Source organism: Stenella coeruleoalba, assembly GCF_951394435.1.
Source record: "Stenella coeruleoalba genome assembly, chromosome: 7".
NCBI lineage: Eukaryota > Metazoa > Chordata > Mammalia > Artiodactyla > Delphinidae > Stenella > Stenella coeruleoalba.
This window is the reverse complement of record NC_137153.1, coordinates 89,566,427-89,589,560: the sequence shown is the minus strand read 5'-3', so window position 1 is coordinate 89,589,560 and position 23,134 is coordinate 89,566,427. Positions and strand designations below refer to the sequence as shown.

At 46.9% G+C, this 23,134-nt stretch overlaps 1 protein-coding gene across 2 annotated transcripts in view; it reads left to right on the top strand.

Moving 5' to 3' along the window:
* GABBR2 (gamma-aminobutyric acid type B receptor subunit 2) overlaps positions 1-23,134 on the top strand; it is a 365,550-nt gene that overhangs the window by 254,694 nt on the left and 87,722 nt on the right. For both annotated transcript variants that reach the window (XM_079926892.1, XM_079926893.1), the window contains exon 8: positions 11,339-11,399. In XM_079926892.1, the coding sequence (XP_079783018.1) occupies positions 11,339-11,399 (61 nt within the window). The remainder of the gene's footprint in view (positions 1-11,338; positions 11,400-23,134) is intronic.

The following is a 23,134-nucleotide window of genomic DNA, read 5'->3' as shown; positions in this document are numbered from 1 at the left end:
GTACAGTTTGATGATTTGATATATGTATACATTGTGAAATAATCACCACAATCAAGGTAATTAACATACCCATCACATCACAAAGTTACCTTTTTCTTTTTTTTTTTTTTTTGTGGTGAGAACACTTAAGATCTACTCCCTTAGCGAGTGTTAAGTATACAGTACAGTATTGTTAACTGCAGTCTCCAGGCTGTACATTAGACCTCCAAAATTTATTCATCCTGCATAACTAGGAGTTTGTTCCCTTGGACTAACATCTCCCTATTTCTCCTAACCCCAGCCCCTGGCAACCACCATTCTATTCTCTGCTTCTATGAACTTGACTATTGTAGATTCTACATGTAAGTGATGCCATGAAGTATTTATCTTTCTGTGTCTAGCTTATTTCATTTAGCATAATGTCCTCCAGGTCCATCGTGTTGTCACAAGTGGCAGGATTTCCTTCCTTTTGAAGAGCATCTGGGAATTGTTACTTCCTGGTTTACAGCCCTTCTGTGGCCCCCTTTGGATCATGAGGTCCAAAGTCCTGCCTGATGTGGCTCCTGCCTTCCTGCCTCCACTCCCCCACCTCCTGCGCACCCCCCACCAGCCACCTTGTCCTTCCTTCTGGTCCTCCAGAGAGTTAAGGTCTCTTCTGCCTCCAGGCCTTTGCATATGCTGTTCCCTCTGCCCAGAACATTCCCTTTCCCATCCTTTCTGCCTGGCTAACTCACAGTCATTCTTCCCTGCCCCCTGCTAAGCCACCCCCTCACAAGAGAGGTGCCCTTCCTCTGTGCTCCCACAAGGCTCTGTACCCACCCTCTCGTAGCAGTTATCACGCTGTCTTGTAACTTTATTTTTTTTTAAACCTGTCACCTCCATTAGACCGGGAGCTTCTAGAAAAAAAAGGACTTTGACTTCGTGCACCTCCACTGGATCAGGCATTAGCATGCCAAGTCCCAAACACAGTATGTTGCAATTGCTTCCTCATTTTATCTGTGGAAATTTGAGGCCCAGAGAGAGGAAGGAACATAATTATGGGCACACAGGGAGTTGGTGACAAAACTGGAACTAGAACCCTGAACTTCCCACTCTAAGCCAGTGTGCTTTCTGGTTTAATTGTAAAGAAACAGTCTCCGCAAACAGCATTCGGCCCAGACCTCCAATACCGATAGCCCACAGGGACATCTTGGTCTCCCAGCCTGTGATAACCTCCGAGCTTCTGTGATAACCAGCTCCTCTGCCTTGGGCCACCTGTCTCTTTCGGTCCCTCTCACACCATGGAGGTAACTGAGCATCTACCCTTGGCCAGTGTCCTTTCTCTCTCCCTCTCCTTCTCCTCCATAGCCCTTCCTGAATGATCCTGCTTCAGTGCCCCCTAAACAGAGAACCCAGTTCATTCAACTCAATGAGAATTAACAAATAGTCCTGTACTCCTATCCTTCCCAGGCCTTGAGGAGGAAAGAGCACTTTTCTGCCGCGGGGCGGGGGAGGGGGGGGGGGTGGGGGGGGCTCCATCTCAGCAGGAGGCAATTACAATAGGCAGTTCAGGGTGGAAGAAGAAGCTGGGGGCACACCCTGAGGTAGAGGCGGGGCAGGCAGCATCAGTATCACCTGCCAGTGTACCATCGAGGACATGAGTGGAGAAGGCCACTTTAATTGGGGCCTGACAAATAGGTCTTATGCTGGAGGACTGAGTCCTGCCAGGGACCACATGGTAGACAGAGAGGATGAGGTCCTAGCAGAAAAACAGAAACCAAACTAGGCATTCCAAACAGAGTAGATTTAATACAGGGAGTTGTTTAATAGGTTTCGGAAGGACAAAGGAGTATAAAAGGAACACTGACGCAGTTCAGAGGTACCCACTGCTGAAAGAAAGAGTTATCACCTCTAGGCTAGAAGAATGAAAGGAAGAGGTATGGCTACCGGAAACTGGGAGCTCAGAAAATGTCCACAGAGCTAGTATTCAGACGTCTGAGGAGGGGCACTGCCCGGCTGCTGCTGGCACTGCGCAGGGGGTGTAGCAGGACTGGCACTAGCCACAGAACCCTGACAGAGGCCTGGGGAAATGGGGATTCCTGAGTCCTTCTCCTCTCGCAATTTCCACCCTCCCTCAGGGTCTGCTCTTGGCAGAGCTAATGAGGAGGCTGGGGAGGAGGCTGGGAGATGTGGCCCACAGAGTCCCAGGCCCAGCATTGCAGAACCCAGTGGAGATCTCCAGCTCTTCCCACTCTGATTTGAAGCCCCTCCCCCACTTCTAAGAAGAGATTCTCACCCGCCCCTTGAGCGGTTAAAAACTAGGCATTTTGCATTTCTCTTCAGTTTCACATTCCTGAGAGACTGGCTTGGCCACTGGTGTGCTGGAACCAGCTCCGGCAGGCTGCCTAGAGCCAGTTGTTAATAGCTTGAAATCTGCCTTGGTGGGAATATTTACACCGTGGAAATTGGCAAACACGACAAGTCAGGACTCTTCCTGGCCCCCCCGCCCCCCGCTCCGCCCCCCCAAAGAGCCATTTAAACACTTACCAACACATCCCTGACTCCCTCCTCTTCCACCTACCTCCTGTGCTACCCCTGCTCCTTCCCTCTAGCCCAAGGCTGCAAGGACTTGGACTCACTCTTACCCCAGCAAAGAGCTCATTTTCTGATCAGTGACTGGTTTTTGCAAAGGAAGGCAGGATAGTATGTGGTTAGAAGCATGAGCTTGAAGTCAGAGCATGTCTGAAGTGAGTCCCAGTTCTGCAGCCTACTAGATGTGACCCTAGGTAACTTTCTTAACTTCTCAGCCCCTCAGTTTTCTCATCTGTAAAATGGAGATAATAATACATAGTTCATCCCATTGAGGTTGTTGTTGAGAATTTATTAATAAAGGAGAACCCCAGAAAAAAATCTTAGATAACATACACAAATGTTTCAGCAGAGCTAAAAATAACTTAAAGGATGTTATTGCTGCATGTTCTGCAGAGAGAAACCTGAGAACAGAGATGAAGAGGGACTTGCCCCAGTTCCCTTCCGAGATAATGGCAGAGCACAGCTCAGATCTTCCTCTTCAGACCCCTCGTTCATTGCTCTTTCCATTATTCTAAGTTGAGGGGGAAATGTGCTTATGCTTGCACAGATCTTTGGCTCTTATTCAGGAAAACTCTAAGCTGTCAGTAAAAATTAATCTATTCCAAGAGGGAGAATTATTTTCTTGGTGATGATGTTGCTATTTTTAGCTGTAAAAAATGTGCCTCCTTATAACAGCCTTTCAAAAAAAAGTTTTTAATAAAGTTTTCCTGTTACTAAAATAACGCATGCTCATTAGAGGATATTGGAAAATATTGAAAAGTAAAAGGACGAAAAAGCCATAATCCCACAACCCAGGACCAACCACTGTTGGTTGGGAGTAATTTTTTACTTGGCGGGAATAATTTTTACATTTATGAACATACTGTATATTCAATTTTTATCCTTTTTTACTTCGTATCGTATTAGTTAAAGTAAATAACAGTAGCTGCTGTAACAAAGATATCTCAGAATCTCCGTGAATTAACATAATAAAAATGTATCTTTCTCTTATGCAAAGTCCAAAGTGGATGTTTCTGGTTGGCGGACAGCCTTTCTGCATGATTATTCATGGACCCAGGCTCCTTTGTCTCATGTCCCCACTGCTCCTTGGGCCTCGGAGTTCACTGATAGATCCTGTGAATCTCGTTGGCAGATGGGGGAAGTGAGGGAGCAGGAAGGGTCTTGTGGGAGGTTTTCATGGGCCAGACCTGGAATGACATGTGCCACTTCTGCCCACATTCCATTGGCTAGAAATGTCACATGGCCTCACCTAGGTATAAGGGAGGTAAGAAAATGCAGTCTAACCATGTGCCCAGGAGGAAAAGGAAATGGATTTGGTGAACAACTAGCCAGTGTCTGGCACAATCAGAATATCACTTTTTCCATTATTTTATAACTTTTATAATATAATGTTCAAGTCTGCATAACCTAGATCAAGTCACCCCCTGCTTAAAACCCTTCAGTGGCTCCCCTTGCATTCAGAATTAAGCCTGGCATCCTTGATAGACCTATAAGGTTCTGCATGACATTGCACCTGTCCACCTTGCCCATTCCACTCCATGGTCATCTTCCCCTCAATCACCACTTTCAGTTCCACTGCCGTTGTTTCAGCTCCTCCCACTTCCCAGTCTCTTTCCTGCCTTGGGACCTTGGTACTTGCAATTCCTCTTCCCAGGAAGCTCTCCCCTCACTCTTAGCTAAGTCCTTCAGGTCTCAATGCAAATGCCACCTCCCCAGAAAAGCCCTCCTTGACCCACAGTCTAACTCAGGTCTTGTAGTTCTTTCTTGCAGCTCCCTGTTCTTTCCTTTATATCACTTATTGTAGTTTGCAATTATATATTTATCAGTGTATTTATTGTTTAATGTCTATACCTCCCACCAGACTGCAGGCTCCATGCACTCTAGGACCATGTGGACTTTGCTCACTCTATCCGGTGCCTGCCTGGCATGTACCTGACACATGTTAGGTGCTCAACAGTGCTGACTGAATGCATGTAACATAATATTTCATCATGCGTCTATCACAGTTTACTTTGCTATTGGCCTATTTCTTGGATATCTCATTCATTTCTGATATTTTGCTATTCTTTTTTAAATTAATTTTTATTGGAGTATAGTTGTTTTACAATGTTGTGTTAGTTTCTACTGTACTATTTTGTTTGCTATTTTAAACAAGCTTGACTCTCGTATCATAACTGGAAGAAAAGAGGGAGTTGGTCCTGCCTCTCTTGGGCCATCCATCTAGCCATCTCCTCTTGGTCCCCACTCCTCTCCACTTCACCAAGCCCTGCCTTAGACCTCCACTTCCTTTGTGGCTGGTCATCACTTGAACCCTATGGGTCATCTGATCACGGTCCCTCAGAAGGATACCCCTCCATTTAATGCCCACCAGCAGAAGGATGGCAGTGGGCAGGCCACACTTCCCTTGCTGCTCCTCCTTTTAACTCCTGAAAACCAGCTGCTGAAGACCCAATGGATACATCAAACTTTCCTCAAGACTTAGGTCCATCAAAAGCATTTTTATGTAAGAAATATTTTAAGTAGTATGCAAAATATAACTTGTCCTATAGCCCAAGGGACATGCAGAAAAAAAGAGTATTTTTCACCTTTGCAGAACATGTGGGTAGATGTACCCAATTACTTGGTATTTCTCTTTTATGTCCTGTCATCCCTTGGGAAACAGAAAGCACCTTCTTCAAGCTTACCTGAAGAGGATCTGTAGCCTTTATGGAAAAATCTGACTAGCAGTGTAACCCCCAGATTTTCGCAAAATCCTCATTATTCATTTGAGACCAACGTTGTCCTGGGAGAAGGGCTGGCAGCAGAACAGTCTAAGGTGGGCTTGGATCATCCATACAGATAGTGATGGGCCAGCCAGGGTCCCCCATCACCCTTCAGCTTCCATCTCCTTAGAGATTTCACTGCCTGTGTGACATGTCAGGACAGATCTTGTTTCCCCACAGCATAACTCAAACACTCAGCTGAGCATACTTGCTCACATCTCCCAAAGACAAATATGACTGCCCAGAGACAAGAGTGCAGTTAGAGCCATAGTAAGGATGGAATGCCTTCCCTAAATGCACTGTGATCGGCAGAGACTGTGTCCCTCAGTGGGCCCAGGGCTCCACAAGATTAGACTGAGCCTAGCGAGTCTTCCCTCTGTGTAACCTCCAGCTCCAGCCCGACATCAGATCATTTTCCAGGGCAGGGAGTCCCTTCCCTTTGAAAGAGACAAAAAAAATTTTCCAGTGTAGGGCTTGACCTGTACAATTCATGAACTGTTGTTGGAATAAATTTCACTCATGCTTAGTAGTGAAACATTAAAGATGAACAATGAAAATAGAATTAATTTTTCTAAGAGGAGGCCACTGAATCCTACTGACCGCTGGAACATTTTACTCTCCACTGATTTTTCTGGGGACATCAGGTGGAATTTTGCAAACTCGGATTACCTGGAGCATCATAAGAGTTAACCTTTGTGTGCGCCAACCCTGGGTTGTGCCTTTTTCATAATTGTCTTCTTTAATTCTCACAAACAATCCTGAGAAGTAGGTGTTTTTCTTCCTATTTTTCAAGTAGGAGAATTGATGCTCAGAAACACTCAATGACTGTCCAAGGTCACACTGATGGCAAATGTACTCTTGTCTGGCGAATGCAGAAACAAGTTTTTTTCCATATGTTGTCCTATGTGTTCTGAAGATTCTTCTAAAAAAGAAAATTCAAATTTATCGCTCCCAATTCAACCTGAACTGTTAGTTTGGATCAGCTTTTATGAAACAGATTGCTCTCCTTGACATCAGGAACATCTCTTTCAGGAAAAAGAAAAATCCTCATAAATTATCCACTTGGGGTTTTACCTCCATTATTTTATTTGCCGTACAAATCTGCTCATTTCAGAGGGAGATTTAATACAGGGAACCGGCTACAAGTTTGTTAGAAGGGATGGAGGAGCAAATCAGGTAGGTACTGTCACCAGAGAGAAGTGTTTACAGAAAATGGCCAAGCCCCTTGGGCTGCAGGAGCAATACGAGGAATGGTGTTGGGCTTCCCTGGTGGCGCAGTGGTTGAGAGTCCGCCTGCCGATGCAGGGGACATGGGTTCGTGCCCTGGTCCGGGAAGATCCCACATGACGCGGAGCGGCTGGGCCCGTGAGCCATGGCCGCTGAGCCTGTGTGTCCAGAGCCTGTGCTCCGCAACGGGAGAGGCCACAGCAGTGAGAGGCCCGCGTACCACAAAAAAAAAAAAAAAAGAGGAATGGTGTTGCCATTGCCTCTGACATGCCTGAAGTGCTTTCTGTTTCCTTGACTGCATGCTGATTGGTAATGGATTCTAACTTCCAAGGAGTTTATAAGTGACCACAGAGCAGATTTGGAATGCAAATAAAATAATGGAGACGCAAGCACGCTGGCCTCTGAGGCTCCTGCCACTGCTGTTTCTGCCACTGTAGGGACCCCAGCACTGGTTACTGAGCAGTTATCCCGAGTCCCACTGCACACCCTGACAGTGCAGGGCTGCTGGGGCCCATGGACACCTGCAGTCACTCAGTTCCTGCTGCTGCAACCAAAGCAGAAAAAAAAAAAAAATAGCTTTTCCCTTCTGCACACTTTCTAATCCCCCATGAATGCTTCTCATTAGCAGAACCTAAATGGAAACCAGCTGGCAGGGGATTCTGGGAAGTATGGTTTCCAGGCTGTGGGCCCCTGCAACACAGAGGAGGACACAGAAGAGTGAGTGTGGATTGGGAGCCAAAAGACAGATATCAGCCACCACCCCAGCCAGAGTTATCAAACTCCACTGCTTTGGAGTGTAATGCGTCACATGGATTGGTCTCAAGTGGATGTAATCATCCTCGGTTACAGCCCTGGATCGCACATGGCAAAAGCTTAAGGAGAAGAAAAAAAAAAAAGAAAGCTTAAGGAGAGTCACAGCATTTATATGTACATAAAGAATATGTGTGTGGGAGAAAAGCAAAAAGTAATCCCTGCTCAAGCTGGGGTTTGAGGAACCGAAGTCAGCCCAGCTCCTCTGGCTGAGATGCCAGGCCACAGCGAAACCGAAGAGTCTAATTGCCGTGTGGGCCTCACTGGGAATCCATTGCCTCTGTTCCCACCACCTCAGGCTCCTTCGGGTTGTGAAAAAGAGGTATTTCCAATGACCTTTGATGGCAGGTGTCTTAGGCTGGTTTACCCACGAAACAGACTCTGAGACAAAGATTCACATACAGGAAGTTTTTCAGGGAGGCTCTCAGGAACAAAACACGAAGGGAGGAAGTGAAGCAGGGTCAGGCAGAGGGATGAGTTGAATTGGGCGCAGCTACAGTCACGGCCTCAGCCACCCCATGGGGACCTCTGGAGCCCATGGTCCTTCACAGCTGTCCTGAATTGAAGCAAGGGGGCTCAAACTACTGTGTCCCTTCACACTGACCACTGGATGTAGGCTGCCCCCAAGGAGGGACATAACCTTAACTGGCACCCTTTGGGCAACCCAGGAGCAGCCAAGATGCTGGGGAAGTAAGTGTCTCCATCCTGAAGGGGGCATCTGGTCGCCTACCATGGTGCCCACACCCCCAGGATGGTAGTAGTGGAAGGGAAGCGTCTGCTGCTCAGGCCACAGTGCTCAGCCACCTTGGCCATGAACTCTGAGCTGGCTAGAGAGAGGATGTGACCACCACCCTAGCCTAAGCCTCTGTCACCTCACACCTGGATTACCAGCTGCCTAAGCCGCCCGGGTCTCTATTCCCATTTTCGGACAGCCAGAGCAATCTTCTCAAATCTTAAATCAGATCATATTGCTGCTTTGTTTAGCTCCCTGCCCTCATGGCTCTTCACTGCACTTAGCATCCCCTCCAGAGCCCTGTCAGGGCCCCCAGGCCCCACCTACCTGCCCGCTCCCTCACTACACTCCTCCTGCTGGCCCTTTCTGTTCTTTCCCACCTGAGGGCTTTTGTCCTGGCCTTTCCTTTTGCCTGGAGTAGCTGCTTCTTGCTGTGCAGGGCTCAGCTCTTATGTCACCTCTGCAGTGAGGTCTTTCCTGACCACACAGTAAATTCACTCCGCTTGTCCAGGCACTCCCTTTTGATTTTCTTCACAGCACTCTTCACGAAATGAAAACATCTCGTTCATTTTTTGGTGAACATGTTTTGCCTGTCTCTCCTAATCAAATACAAAGCTTTCTGAGAGCAGGAATCAGCACCTAAAAGAGGACCCGCCCAGGGCAGGTAAATATCTATGGAATGTCGTGCGTTGTCCATCTGCTGACATGGAGGCCATCCATCAGGCAGAATTTCATGAAAATCACCTGATTGGCTTATGACCTTCCTCGCTGGTGTCCAGTCCTATCGACGTTGGCCTGCCTGGGGTGGTAGTCCCCATCCAGTCAGCCGTGCTCAAGGTCGCAGACTTGGCATCATCTATCCAACCCGAGAGATGCCGTGGTCACAACCTCAGGAAAGAATCACGTGTCAAATCTTCCTCAGAAGGCGGCTCCACAGAGCTTCTCCGCTCTTCTCTGGTGCAGAGCCTCGATACAGCCAGTTACCCATCTGCTTGTCCGTGTTACTCTCAGTTACCACACTCACAGGCCTCTCATCTTTCTCCCTTTGGCTGAACACACAGCGGCCCGTGTGGTTTGGGAACTCAGTCACTTGGGGGCTGATGTTTCTGAGCGGTGAAGCCACCTTGGATTAGGGCCCAACGGTTTACCCCTTTGCCAGCTGAAATCATGTGATGTTGAAAATCTCTTCTCAAAGTTTGGAAAGCTTCCTGGTGCTTGGAATCTTTTTTAATTTCAGCTCTCTGCTATTAAATGTTTTTAAATAAAAATTACTGGTGCCATTTACTGAGTGCCCATTGAAGACCATGAGCTGTGCTAGGTCCCTAACTCAGGTGTTCAGGAACTTGCCCAAGGGAGCCCTGAACCCAGCTTTGTGATACTCAGATGCTGGCTCCTCCCACTGCAGTACCTGAAAAATTAAGGAGATAGGAGGAGCTACTGTGAGTAAAAATAGCTACTGTGAGAAAACTAAAATATGACAGGTCTTACTTCAAAGATGAACTAATGAGTTTTATCTAAAAAGTAAAGGAGAAAGGAAAGAAAACCCAAAAAGTAAAGGGAGATTCTTTCTCACCCCCGCCCTGTATTCCACTCCAGTATTATTCCATCCACTCTTTGAATACCATTCAATATACTTTTTAAATTTAACTAATAAAGATTCTGCAGAATTTGTCCACATTTTGTGTCTAGAAGTCTTTGGAGTTCTTCAAAGCTTGGCAGGAGATGGGTGAATGAGTTAGATCTCCACTTTTGTCAAACAAAGAAATGTCCTGTGGACAATATCTGCATCTTTTCCGCCCATGCAAATGGTCCATTCGCATAAAAGCGATCCTTTGGAAGATGTTCTGTGTTTTTTAATCATCCCTAGAAATAAAATCACAGCTCCTGTCTCACCTTACATTGAAGTGTTTTCACACTCCAGGGAATTGCTTACCATCAACTGAATATAGAATTCGGTGGGCGTTAGTTTCAAACTGATACTACTCGCAGCTGTCTTCAGGATCTCAAAAAGGTGTCAAAGTGGCCTTAGAAGGTGTTTCTCATTCCGAGAACAGATTGAGTGATTCTCTTTGTTCCGAAAGCCTCAGGGCCTCAGACTTTGGATTTCCATCAAGGGAAGATGTGTACTTTCTGAAACTTTCTCTTGAGAATTGAAGGGAATCTGTGGTATTGTCTTTGCTATTACCTGATGATGCAAGAGCGTAACTGCGCTTATAAAGCAGTGTACCTTTAAGACAATTTATTTTCCTAGTTTCACATTAATGGAAAGAAAGGAAGAAATTTATTTCTGGATCAGAAACAACATGCTGTAGTGAAATTCCATGGGCATTAAAATCAAACTCGGATTTGAATCCAGCAGCCTCACTTACAATGACCTTGGCATAACCTCCCTCAATCTCAGTTTCTTCATCTGTAAAATCAGGATCATCCTCCTTTCCGCTCAAGCTTGTCATAAAGATTCATTTATATAACCTGCGTCAATTTCCTTACATGGTTGCAGAATTTTAGGTGGACCGTAAATAGGCAAGGAGAGACCACATCCCCTCTTTATGTTCCTGGTTTATTTAGCCCAGCATATGGAAGCTGGGTATCAGCCAGCAAGGCAGATGCAGCAGATGATGCTGCCTTTAGCCCCCGGGGTCCCTAATGAGGGGTGCTTAGCTGCCTGTGACACTAGTCAGGTCTCACTGGCTCAAGAAGCTTAATTTTGTGCTGCCCCATAGCCCAGTTATATTTGGGACTGACGTCACCCCTCAGGAAGAACTTACAAAAACATTCTCTGTCCTTAATAAGGAATACTAACGGACCTCTAGCCCCCTTCTGGTCCTGCAACCAAACAACTTCGGCAAAGCCCCACATTTTTATGGGTGGGGCACGGGAGCAGAGGCAGGGCCAGTCTCCAAGGGCTTCTTCGTCTCTTCCTCCATCTCTCCAACACCCTGGAAGACCTTGTCCTGGGATAACACAGGGCACATGTGTGTTTAATAAATAGTCATGATGATAATGATGATGCATATCTGGGCTTTAATTTACACGTGTTGGTTCCATTATTGATTTTATGCTCCTCAAATTATCCAGATAAAGTCACAACCAGTTTAAAAACAGTTTAATTTTGCATCCGTGGTCTGGCGGGAGTCTATTCTTTCTCCAATAATAATAATCACATTGTACAATTAATGAATTTCAGTTGAGATCAGTAGTGTTTGGGCTAATATGGCATTTCTTCTTTGTTCTTCTTTGTTTGTTTTCTATTTAGGGTCAAGTTGTGTTCCGGAACGGGGAGAGAATGGGGACCATTAAATTTACTCAATTTCAAGGTAGGCTTTTTGATGCTTATTCTTTCTAATTGATGAATTCTGTATTCAAGGATGTTCTGTTTATGCAATAAAATACATCAAAAGAAATGAAAGTACGATGTTCCAGATAAGAGAAAGAGTCAATAGAAAACACTTCTCTATGAAAACATTAGCTTCAACTTATTTAGAATATTTTTTCTCAACTGCATTATTTCTCAGGCCTGTTCAGTCTTTCCACATGACTCAGGCTTATTGAAAATATGGGGCGTGGCAGTTAAGTCAATGCCAGTATTCTGAGGAATCTTGCATTGTTTTAGTTTTTGATTATAGAAATTTTCAAATAGACTCTAAAGTCGAGAGAATTGCATAATGAACCCCATGTACCCATTACCCGGCTTCAGCTGTTTTCACCATTTTGCCAATCTTGCTTTATCTTGACTCACTCCATCCCCTACCCCCTTTTTTTGCTGTAATGTTTTAAAGCAGCTCCCAGACATTATCTCATTTCAATCTATAAATACCGCAGTATGCATTTCTACTAGATAAGGACTTTTTTAAAACATAACGACAATACTGTTATTGCACCTTAAACATTTAAGAAGTTTTAATATGCTTTATTCTGAGTCTATGTTGATCATCTAATTATCTTGAAAATGACTCTATAGTTGGTTTGTTGGGGAGCCCACACAAGGTCCACTCATTGCATCTGGTTGAAGTGTCTCTTTAGTCCCTTTTAATTTATAATTGTCCCACACACACTATTTACAGACCATTTGGTTTTTTAAGAAACCAGATCATTTGTCAGACTTTCTTCTGTAAGATTTGGAAGGGACCTCAGCAACCATTCAGACCACATTCCTCATGTGATGAGGAGGAAACGGAGGCCCAGAGAGGGACGGTGGCTTGTCAGAGCCCACAGGGCGTCTGAGAGGGGCAGGGCTGGGTGTTCTGCCTGGAGGAATTTCGGTTCGGCCCGGTATGGTCATTGGCAGGGTTGTTAGCCAGAACCATGAGACGGACCTTTCATTAATACAGTGTTTTTCAGTATCTGGATGTTTCTAGAAAATCCAGAAACAAAAGCAGAGCCTTCTGTGTCCACTCACTTTGAGCAGATACCAGAGTCATCCAGGGGAAGGCAAGAAATGAAATCGAGTTATTCGGGTTCATTCAGACAATCCCAACCAGATGCAGATCAGTCAGGAGAGGTGTTCTCCGGTACTATGGCTCCATGATGCAGTCTTGTAGATTTACCCATTTGTCTTCCTGTGGCAGGTAATTGAAATGCATGTCAGCTCTCTGGTGTGCACAAAAGATGTAATTTTAGGCAAACGTAATTATTTTCCCATTTTTAAAGCTTACTTCTTCATTGGCTGAACAAAGTAAGCATCTTGGCAAAGATACTTTTTTTTGAGTGATTGCAGCTAAATTCTCTTGTCACATTTCCAGTTCTCAAATTATATCATTCTGGGAGAATATTTTGTAAATTATTGATTGGCCAATCACAGCTACAAATGTGTGCCAATTTTATTGCTTTTTTTTTTTTTCTGAATGTTAGGATTAGACACCAACTCCAGTGACTGGTTTTAGGCATTTATAAGGAAAGCAGTGTAGCAAACAGTAGTTCAGAGGTGGGTTTGAAACCACCTGAGCTCAAGTCACTGTAGAACATTAGGCAAGTGACTCACCTCTCTGAGCCTCAATGTCCTCATCTGTAAAATAGGAATATGACCCTACCTACCTTCTCGGGATGTGGGAAGAACTAGATGAGATAGCACAGAGAAACGTGCATATATTTCTTGCTCAGCAAGTAGTAGCAATTATGATTAGCATTTAGTCAAAAATTATGATACTTTTCTGGGGCAAATCCACATTTTCTTGGTGTGTTGAAAGCCCCGGGTGCCTTTTTGTCTGCCTACTCTTATAGCTGCTCCCAACACTTAATGACATGTAGGGTGTCACATGGGGTAGGGCCTTAGAGATGATCTCATCCCGCTGCTTCATGGTATAAGTGGAGAAACTGAGGCCCAGGGAAGGGAGGTGTTCCTCCCAGGGACACCCAGCTGGCTGGAAGCAGAGAAGTGACTAGACCTCGACTTTCCCCAAGTGCCAGCCTTTGCGTGTTCACATGTACACCTGCGCCTGAGTGTCCTCCCTTTGCCACTTCTGTGTCCAGCGTTTATTGACTGTCAGAGCCGGGCCTTGCAGATACTCCTGTTCACATGTTTTTAAAACAGACATTGATCCTGTTGGCAGAGGGATGCTGTGCTGAGGGCATATTCTTATCAGCACAACAGTTAGTTTTCCAAATTTAGAGGGTCTCAGAGGTACCTTGCTGCCAAGATGGAGGGGCATTGCTTTATTGAGTGGCTGTCCAGGCTGGAAGGGCTCCTGGTTGTCATCTTATTTCAGAGGGGAAACTGAGGCTCAGACACAGAAAGGGACTTGCTGTGGGACAGCAGTTTCATTCCTTTCCTTCTCTGGGCTCATGGTTCACCTCCAAGAGAGGCTGGTCTTCTGTCTCCTGGGACCTTCCCGGAATTTGCCCAGAGGATGGGCCTGCCCCCCACCTTGGGGTTACTAGAGCCTAAATTGCCTCATGCCATTGACTTCGAAAAAGGCTTCTAAATGGGGTCACCATGCTGTTTTCTGCTGTGCCCTTCAAGCCCTCTCTCTCCCCCTCACCCTCTGCCCTCTTCTAAGAGGGGACGGTGGAAGAGCAGAGCTGACTCACAAACAGCCAGCCCCAGCAGTGGGGCTCCCTTTGCAGGGTCTCTCCTGGACTTACACCCAGGCTGTCTCAGCGCTCGCTGGCAGCATCTTGGAAGTTGGCCCATCCCACCATCCCTCTGGAGACCACGAAAGATGCTTTCTTGGCTTCTTGTTTGTAAAGGTCCTGGTGCCTTCTAAACCCTTTTATCTATAGTAGAGGAAGCATTTTGTAGGAGGCTCTGTTACCTTCTTTGTAAAACTAAAACACAAATTAGTTGGAAATGGGAGGCTGTTTGGAGAAGACTAAAAGGGGAGCCAGGAATCCATGGTCCTGTTCTACTTTTTTATTATTTTGGCTGCTTTGGGTCTTCATTGCTGTGCACGGGCTTTCTCTAGTTGCGGCGAGCGGGGGCTACTCTTCGTTGCAGTGCGTGGGCTTCTCATTGTTGTGGCTTCTCTTGCTGCGGAGCACAGGCTCTAGACATGCGGGCTCAGTAGTCGTGGCTCACAGGCTCTAGAGCGCAGGCTCAGTAGTTGCGGCGCGCGCGTTTAGTTGCTCCGCAGCATGTGGAATCTTCCCGGACCAGGGCTCAAACCCGTGTCCCCTGCATTGGCAGGCGAATTCTTAACCACTGTGCCACCAGGGAAGCCCCTTGTTCTACTTTTTGATTCCAGAGTTGTAGGATTGGTATCACAAGAGCCTGGCACTCAGTAGGCCCCTGGTACAAGTTTATTAAATTAATTTGGAGGCAAAAGACCTGTATTCAAGCCCTTGCTCTGAAGTTTACCAGCAGTGTGACCCTGGGCAAGTCACTTTATCTCCCTAAGCCTCAATTTCCTCCTCTGGAAAACGGGATGACACTAATGCCAACCCTGCCTGTCCCCTGGGGCTGGGCCAAATGACATTTTGCTCTATAAACACTGGGTGCTAGGAAGCTAGTCACATTACTAGCATGCTACCTGGTTCCTGGCTGGCTCTTGGTAAATGTTTACTGAATTGGTGAGTGATCCGGCTTGTGGAAATTTGAGAGCATGCTCATTTACTCCTGGTTTCCAGTGGCTTGAGTCAACGCAGAATGTCTGACAAACAGCAGTTAGTCTTGACAACAGAAATGTGAACTGAAGCTACTTCACAATGGTGGCCATTGTTGTTCCAGGCTGGAGAAATGACCTTTTTTGCAAACTTAGGAATGCTGGATAGACAGAACTACTCTAAAATAATGTGTCAGGGCTAGCCCCATGGTCCCTCGTGAGGCTGAGGCATTTTGTATCCAGAGAGAGTTTCAGAGCCCTAAACATGACCTTCCTCACTCCCAGCTTCCCTCCATCTACTCTGTTTTCAAGGCTTCCCAGAGCCCCCAGTCCTAGGGGGTAGGTGTGGCAGATGCCATCAGCGTCCCACCTGTAGTCCCTGAGCATCCATGGTTCCAAACAAGCATCTTATTAAGAGCACCTACACCTCTCCCCCTGTGCGAGGAACAGGACAGATATTCAGGGACTTAATGCTTCCAGGGCAGCCCTGAGCCAGGGATGGATGAGAAGTGGAGGATAAATCCCCCAGTGTCCTTCTCACTTGGGTGGAAGCTCCCAAGAACTCCAAGGTATGTTCCGCTCTGTCTCCAGAGGTCCCCATGAGATTGAGCCTCACTTGGCCTCTCAGAAACCTGCTCATTAATGCACCTTGCCCTGGCTCCCTTGCCTTCTCTGTCTCACCTCCCCACACCCCTATCAATGTGTTCGAGGATCACCTCCCAAATAAATTACATGCATTCTTACTCTTGGCTCAGGCACCATTCTGAGGGACCCACCCGTGGTAGTAGGTAAGGTAGGTATTAGCATCCCCTCGGACACACACCTTGGGTGCAGTGGACCTAACCCCCTTTCAACTCCAAGTTCAGCACGCCTCCCCCATGCCATCACTGACTTGCATCAAACCACGTGTAGATGAGGATGAATACTAGGGAATTGGCTTTTTTTTTTCCCCTTGAGAGAAAAAAGAATCCATGTTACTAACGAAGTCTAAACATGGCTCAGAATTTGCAGCAGGAAAGGAAGTTGAGTGAAGCCATGATTAGAGCCTTGTTTATGCTGTTCTTGGTGAAATCTCAGCATCTGCCGCTCTAACTCACCGTCGCTGCCTTCATTAGGCCTGTTTGTAAGAATCGCGGTGAATGATAATCTGCTTGAATTTGGACTGCTTCTGTGCAGCATAAAGGACTCAGACTTTGGAATTTTATACTTCGCCACCTGATTTGAAGGGATGGGGTCTTCCACCGCCCTAAAAACGTAATTGTCATTCAGAAGGTACCTAGTGAAGTGTAGGTTTGTCCTCCCCATTTGCACACATTAATTACCGTTTGGTCTTCGGGGTAACAGATACGGTTCTATGCAGTGCGCATTTCCTGAGCATCTGCCAGGCGCCTTACCAAGTCCTCTGGGGAAGCCAAGTTGAATAAGCCTCTGCCCCCGCCACTCCCTGTAGGGGCTTCATAATCTCTCTGGCCAAGTGCCAGTGCCCATAAAAGCAGGAAGATAATTTCCCAGAACCTACTAGAAAATTTTTGGAGCTAGTTTGACTCTAGTTTGAGACTCTTAAGGCTGATTTTTAATATCCTTTTCCTTCTGTTAAGGCATATATTATAGCTCTCTTCACTAAGCCATGGGTCTGGAAAGGCCAGTTTTTTGGACTGCCCCTCGACTTGATGTTAAGAGTGGAGACATAGTCCACTAAACTGCAAGTTACACAAGTTACAGAAGTTACAAGTTACAGAAGTGTTGTGGGTCAGCAGGAATGGAAGGGCACACGTGAATATGGGCTCTTTCAGGCTGGAAGTCTGACCCTGACCTTGATACCTCCCAGCCCCCATGATCCAGGGCTTACCTTTCAGGGAGCTCAAGGAAGGTGGCTTGGAAGACAGAATTATTTAGCAGACCTTGTCTTTCATTGAGCCATAGATTCTCCATGTTGAAGGCAACCCTGACTTTCCTTTACAGCATTGCCTCTACTTGAATGCCTCCAGTGATGGGGAGCTCACCTCCTCTCATGTGGAAAGTATGTGAGCTTCAAAGCAGCCATGCCTAATCATTGCTAGCCAGGCACTGTGGCTTAATCTCTCTGAGACATCATTTCAGCACTTCTTAATTTTATTTTTATTTTTTTGAAAGTAAGTTTAAAGACACTTTACATTAGCTTATTTTTTTATTTATTTATTTATTTTGGCCGTGCCACGCAGCATGTGGGATCTTAGTTCCCCAACCAGGGATGGAACTCCTACCCCCTGCATTGGAAGTGCGGAGTCCTAACCACTGGACCGCCAGAGAAGTCCCTCAGCACTTATTTTAAAATAGTGAAATGGGACTTCCCTGGCGGTCCAGTGGTTAAGACTCTGCACTTCCAATGCAGGGGACGCGGGTTCCATCCCTGGTCGGGGTACTAAGATCCCACATGCCGCGCAGTGTGGCCAAAAAATTAAAAATAAAATAAATAAAATGGTGAAATAAAAGGTGATTGTTTACCTTGCTTGAGAGTGATGGTGAGACTCCAATGACCTGAGGCTATGAATGAGCCTGGCTCAGTGACTAGCACAGAGAAGAGCTGTGACAGCTGTTGGCTTCCTGCTCCTCTCCTGGGCACTCTTCACAATGATACCAGATTTACCCCCTCCAGAGTTTCTTGAGCAAAGTGCTATCTTACTTCCTCAGGACACACTTCACACTCCTCATTTCATGGAACATTGTTATCCCTGGTCCATGAAAGCCCCTCTTGTTTGTTTGTACCTTTATTTCCCTCATATTCTCATATGCCACTCCTGCCTCTCCCCAAGAAAGGCAAACATTCTAAGTGTTTAATGCAGATATTGTGTTTGTATGTGTCCTTGCAAAATGTGTATTGCTGTTTTGTGTGCATATTTTGAATTTGCATCGACATAACTGGATTACATACTTTTTCTGCTTTTTTTTCCAAGCAAAAGTTTGGGCTTTTGAAGTTTCACAACGGTCATTTCCTGGCTCCTGCACGCCAGCACTTTGTTTTTAAGATACCTCCATGTTGCTGTGTCTGCATCTAGGCTGTGGCTCTCACTGCTCATTCCAGGGGATGTACACCTCCATTCTCCCAGTGACAGCCACTCAGGTCACCTTCAACTCCCTGTCTCCAAACATAATAAGTGTCCTTGTACATGTCCCCTTATGAACCCAGCTGGGTATTTCTTTAGGACAAATCCCCATGAGCTGAATTGTTGGGTCGGAAGGTGTGTCAACACCCAACATGCCTAAAATTTGCCAGATGGCTCTTGGGAATGGCCGTACCCATCTCCACTCCCACCAGCATGAGGAGTCCTGTGTCCCTACCTCTCACCCACAGTTGGTGTTTGCCAGCTCTCTCATTTTTTGCCAATCTAAAGATATAAATTAATATTATACTGTGGTTTTGAATGTCATTTCTCTGGTTACTGATGAGTTTGGACATTTCTTCCTGTGCTTGTCTGCCATTTGTTAATTGTCAGTTCTGATCCTTTGACCACTTTTATTTTGAGTGTATTGTCTTTTTCTTGGTGATTTGTAAGAGTTCCTTACGTAATCTAGGTTTCAGTCCCTTTTTGGCTTTAGGCTTTGCAAACATCTTCTCCCATTCGGTTACTTGTCTCTAAACTTAAAGTCCCTGGTGAACGGAAGTTCTTAATTTTGATGTGCTATTTTTTCTTTCTTTCTTTTTTTGATCCTATGGTTTGGGCTTTTGAAGTTTCACAACAGTCATTTCCTGGCACCTGCCCGCCAGGTCCTAGCTGGGCACAGGGGGTACTGAGATGGGTAAGACACAGCCCTTCCCCTCAGGGAACCCCCTGGTTCAGTGGGGAGCAGACGCAGGACCCCAACTGAGTGTGAAACGTCATTCAGAGGAGAGGTGCTCGGCTCCACCTGGCAGTTTCTAGGAAGGCTACCTGGGAGAGGTGGCATCCAAGATGAATTCTAAAGAGCCAATGAGAGTTACCCAAGAGGAAGAGAGAAAAGGTGTTCTAGGTGCAAACAGCCTGCTGTATCTATATGTGTTCTGTGTCCCCTTGGGTATTCAGCTTTTGCCCTGAGCCAGTTTGCCTATAAGTCACTGGACAGATCCGCCCTTGGCAGGATTATTATACTCCTGGCGCATTTGGCCAGTGTCCACCTAGTCTGTTAAAATCTCAAAACAAAGGTCAGTGAAGTTAACTTACTGAAAATGCGACAGTGGCGTACTGTTTGTGGATAGAGACGAGTGTGAGGGAGAATCCAGGCCAAGGGAGCACAGTCGCTCTCTGCTTGGTGAAGCTGAGAGGTGCTGCTCAGACCTGTTTCCACCCAGTGGGAGGAGAGTGACCATCTAGGGCCTGTCCACAGGGGCAGGGTGGGTGAGGGGAGTGAAAAATCACTTCCTGGGGAATGGCTGGCCAGCCTGGAGAAAAGCAGAATCAAGGCCCAAAATCAAAATCACAGTGTTGCCATCTCTGAAGCACGGTCAGGATCAGGAGTTGCTGTGATGTGTGGCCCCCAGGCAGAGCTAGGACTGTGAGGGCAAGTCTCGGAGAGCAGACTTTCGCTTGGAGTGAGGAAGACCCTTCAAAGCAGTTGCAGAATCATGGAACGAGAGCTGGAGGGCACAGAGATTTCCCCGTCTGGCCCACTTGTTTTATCAAGACCCAGGCAGAGGATGGCACGTCCCTGGGGCTCCTTATTGAGGAGATGGCAAAACCAAGACCCGTTCCAGGGGCCCTGTCCTCCAGCCAGAGCTCTTTCCTTCCCCTGAGTCTGGGATTTTGTTAGGGAGTCCTAGAATGGAGTAATTTTATAGAATCTTTGATGTTCATTGAGCCAAGGTTGTCTTTTGTTTTACACCTCAGAGTTTTACATTTCTTTATGTTTGCAGCAACAGTTAAACTGTAAAAGACACGCATACTTCCCTCAATGCAGACCTAGAGTCAGTTGAGGAAGAATGAGCAGTTGGGGGTGAGGGGAGTAGAGCCCAGGAAGCAGGGTGTGGGGACCAGCTGCAGCAGGAGGTTGGCGACCCTACACCCAGCTCTCCCACCCAGGGGTTGTGATACGGGAGGGAGGCAGGACCGCTCTGTGATTGAAGCAGTTCCCCAGCCCTGTCTCAAGGATGCTCTCAGGCCCACAGCCAGGGAGTATTTTCAGACTGGACTTTTTTGGCAGCCTAATTTTCACCAATAGGACTTATTTTCTTTATGTATCATCCAAATCCAAAGTTGGAAATAAAGAAAAAGAAAGAATGCACATTTTTAAGAGAATCCTTTTTTTTGCACCACAGCAAGGAACCAGTATTATTCTGCAGGAAAAGGGGCTCTTTGTTTTATAGTATTTTGAGCCTCTGAGAACAGAAATTGTCAGCGTTGCAGGGTCCTTCGTCTAATACAGTGGTTTTCAACTCTAGTTATGCGTTAGTCAACTTAGGGAACTTTTAAAAATATGGCCACCCAGGGTTCACTCCTCAACCCCCCAGAGGTTTTAATATAATGGATCCATGTTGGGACCCAGGCATCTGAATTTTCTAGAAATTCCCTAGGTGACTCTAGTGCCTGGCCAGGACTGAGAACTATTTGAACCCCTGCGGTGTACTTTGTAGATGGAGAAACTGAGGTCCAGAGAAACGGAATCATCTGTCCAGGGTCACATGATAAGTCAGTGGCAACCTACAGCAGGGCTAGCAGGGCAGGGAGGGTGGCCAGTGACAGACTCAACGCCACAGCCCCTCTCCCTCTGCTCTATTCTCTGCTGCCCCCATGAATCCTCTTTCTAGTCTGTCCGCAAATCCCCTGTTCCGCAGTCTTCACGTCTGTATCCAAATAAGTGGTCGATGTTCTTTGCACAACAGAGTTACCAAGGAACCCAAGAGTTAAAAGTCGGAAGTGCCCACCTATCATGGTCACCACCTGGCTGGGCCGTGGGTGAAAGAAAGAACACAGGGGACACCATCCTTCCCCTGCAGAGCCAGGAGGGGCCCTGGGCAAAGTGCAGGGGATGCGACCCTATGCTGCCTGGGACCTCAGAAACGAGACTTCAGGTTCCACTCAGGAACTGACCGGCTGGCAGGAATCATAAGGTTTGGGCACACCTAGGGCATGGCTGCAACACAGCTTCTCACATATCACCCATGCCTTGAGCCCACAGCAACTGGGGAGGAACAGTACTCAGGGATGCCTTCCTGGAAAAGGTGGATAGGGTTTGGACATGTTGGTTTAGTAGAGGAAGGGGAAAGCTACCTTCCAAGCAGAGGGACCATTGTGGGGAACAGTGGTAGTAAGAAAACACAGGGAGTGTTTGGGGACCTCACAAATAGCTCACAGTTACTTTTGTCGTGACTCAAATAACTACAATTTATTGAACACTTCCTGTGAGGCCCCAAGCCAGGAACTGCCTATAGTCTCCTCTTTAGTCCTCATAGGCACTCTGAAAGTTGAAATTTTACCGTTACAGCCATCCACTCACAGGTCACAGGCTAGAAGGGAAATATTACTGGCATATGGGAATAATTTTACCCACCCGGTAGGGCTGGGTGATGCTGCAGTCACTAAACTACAAGGTCAGAGGTTATGAATTATTTTTTAATCTTTGTAACTCCAGCCTTCAGCACAGAGCCTAGAACATAACAGGCACCCAGTGTTTATTGAATGAGTGAATGAAGTGATTAAACTAAGGATTTAGTATAAACATCCTTCATCGCCCAGATGTCCAAGGTCAGCTTGGTCAAGGATGAGGACATAAGCTAAGCTTCCTCCACCTACGCTGCTGCTTTTGAGGGATTCTTTATTATGAAATACCTGGGCCTGGCATGCAGTAGGCTCTCAGTAAGTATGGGCTGAATGACCAGCAGCCCTGCTCAGTATGGGTGGGGAAAATGTTCTGAATTTAGAACTAGGGGAGTCAAGTTCAGGCACCCACCTGGTCGCTGCCCAGCACTTGGCTCTGAGCGTTCACTTAGCTGACATGAAGCTCCTCCCTCACCTGTAAACTGGGGTGAATTATGCCTGATTCAAGGTTTGCTATGGAACCCTGAATGCAGGAATGTGTGACGCCCCCCACCCCACCCAGCCTCCAGGCACTGCCCCCGGGGAGAGATTACGGCAGTTATGGTCATTGCAGGAAGCGGTACCATGGGATGGATGGTACAGCAGGTGTATGAGTCAGAGGGTCAGGCTGCGCGGCTGGGGGCGTGGTGAGTTGCCAGCCGCACCACCGCCTGGCTCCTGATGATTTATTCCAGGCAGCCTGCATATTTCATGTGCTGCCTCCCCACACCAAATAAATAAATCAGGGCCTCCTCCGCTGAGCAGTAGGAGCTGATTACGGCTGAGACTTCAAAAGGCCAGAGCAGGGATGCTGGAGCTCCCAGCAGAGTCTGCTGATGTGACATTTAGGAGCTGGGTGACCCCTGCAAGTGACAGCCGCCTACACAGCATGAGGCCTCCCAAATGGCAGGGAGACCTTTGCAGAGAGAAGGAAGTGACTTTTACAGCCCTGTTTTCCACCCCACAGTTAAAGGAACGCAGGCAGAAGTGTGGCCTATAGGATTCCCTGTTCCGTTTCCTGAATCCTTATAAGGAACCAGCAGCGCACCTGTGTCTCTGCAGAGACATTCACTTAGAGCCAGAGGCCCAGCAGGCAGCTCCTCTGGCCACGTGCTTGGAATTCCTGCTGCTGTGTCGCTTTATAACCCCTGGGCATTTTGAGAACCAGGGTCTGCAGCTCTGGGTACATGCCTGCCCCGCCGGTGGGCAGGTGGGCACTCCTCTCTGTAGTTATTACACTCAGGAGGCACAGGTGGCCTGTGGAACTCAGCCCAGAACTGTCACCTCTCAGGGATCCCATTAAGGCAGCCGCATGTCAGGGAAGAGCACGGCTGTGGGAACAGTCCTGGGTTTGAACCTGGACTCTGCTCTTAGTATCAGTGGGGCTTTGGGCAAAGCCACAACCTGCCTGAGCCTTGGTTTCCTCATCTGTAAAGTGGGACTGAAACCACTTAACTGCACACAACTGTGAGAACTAAACAAGAAAAG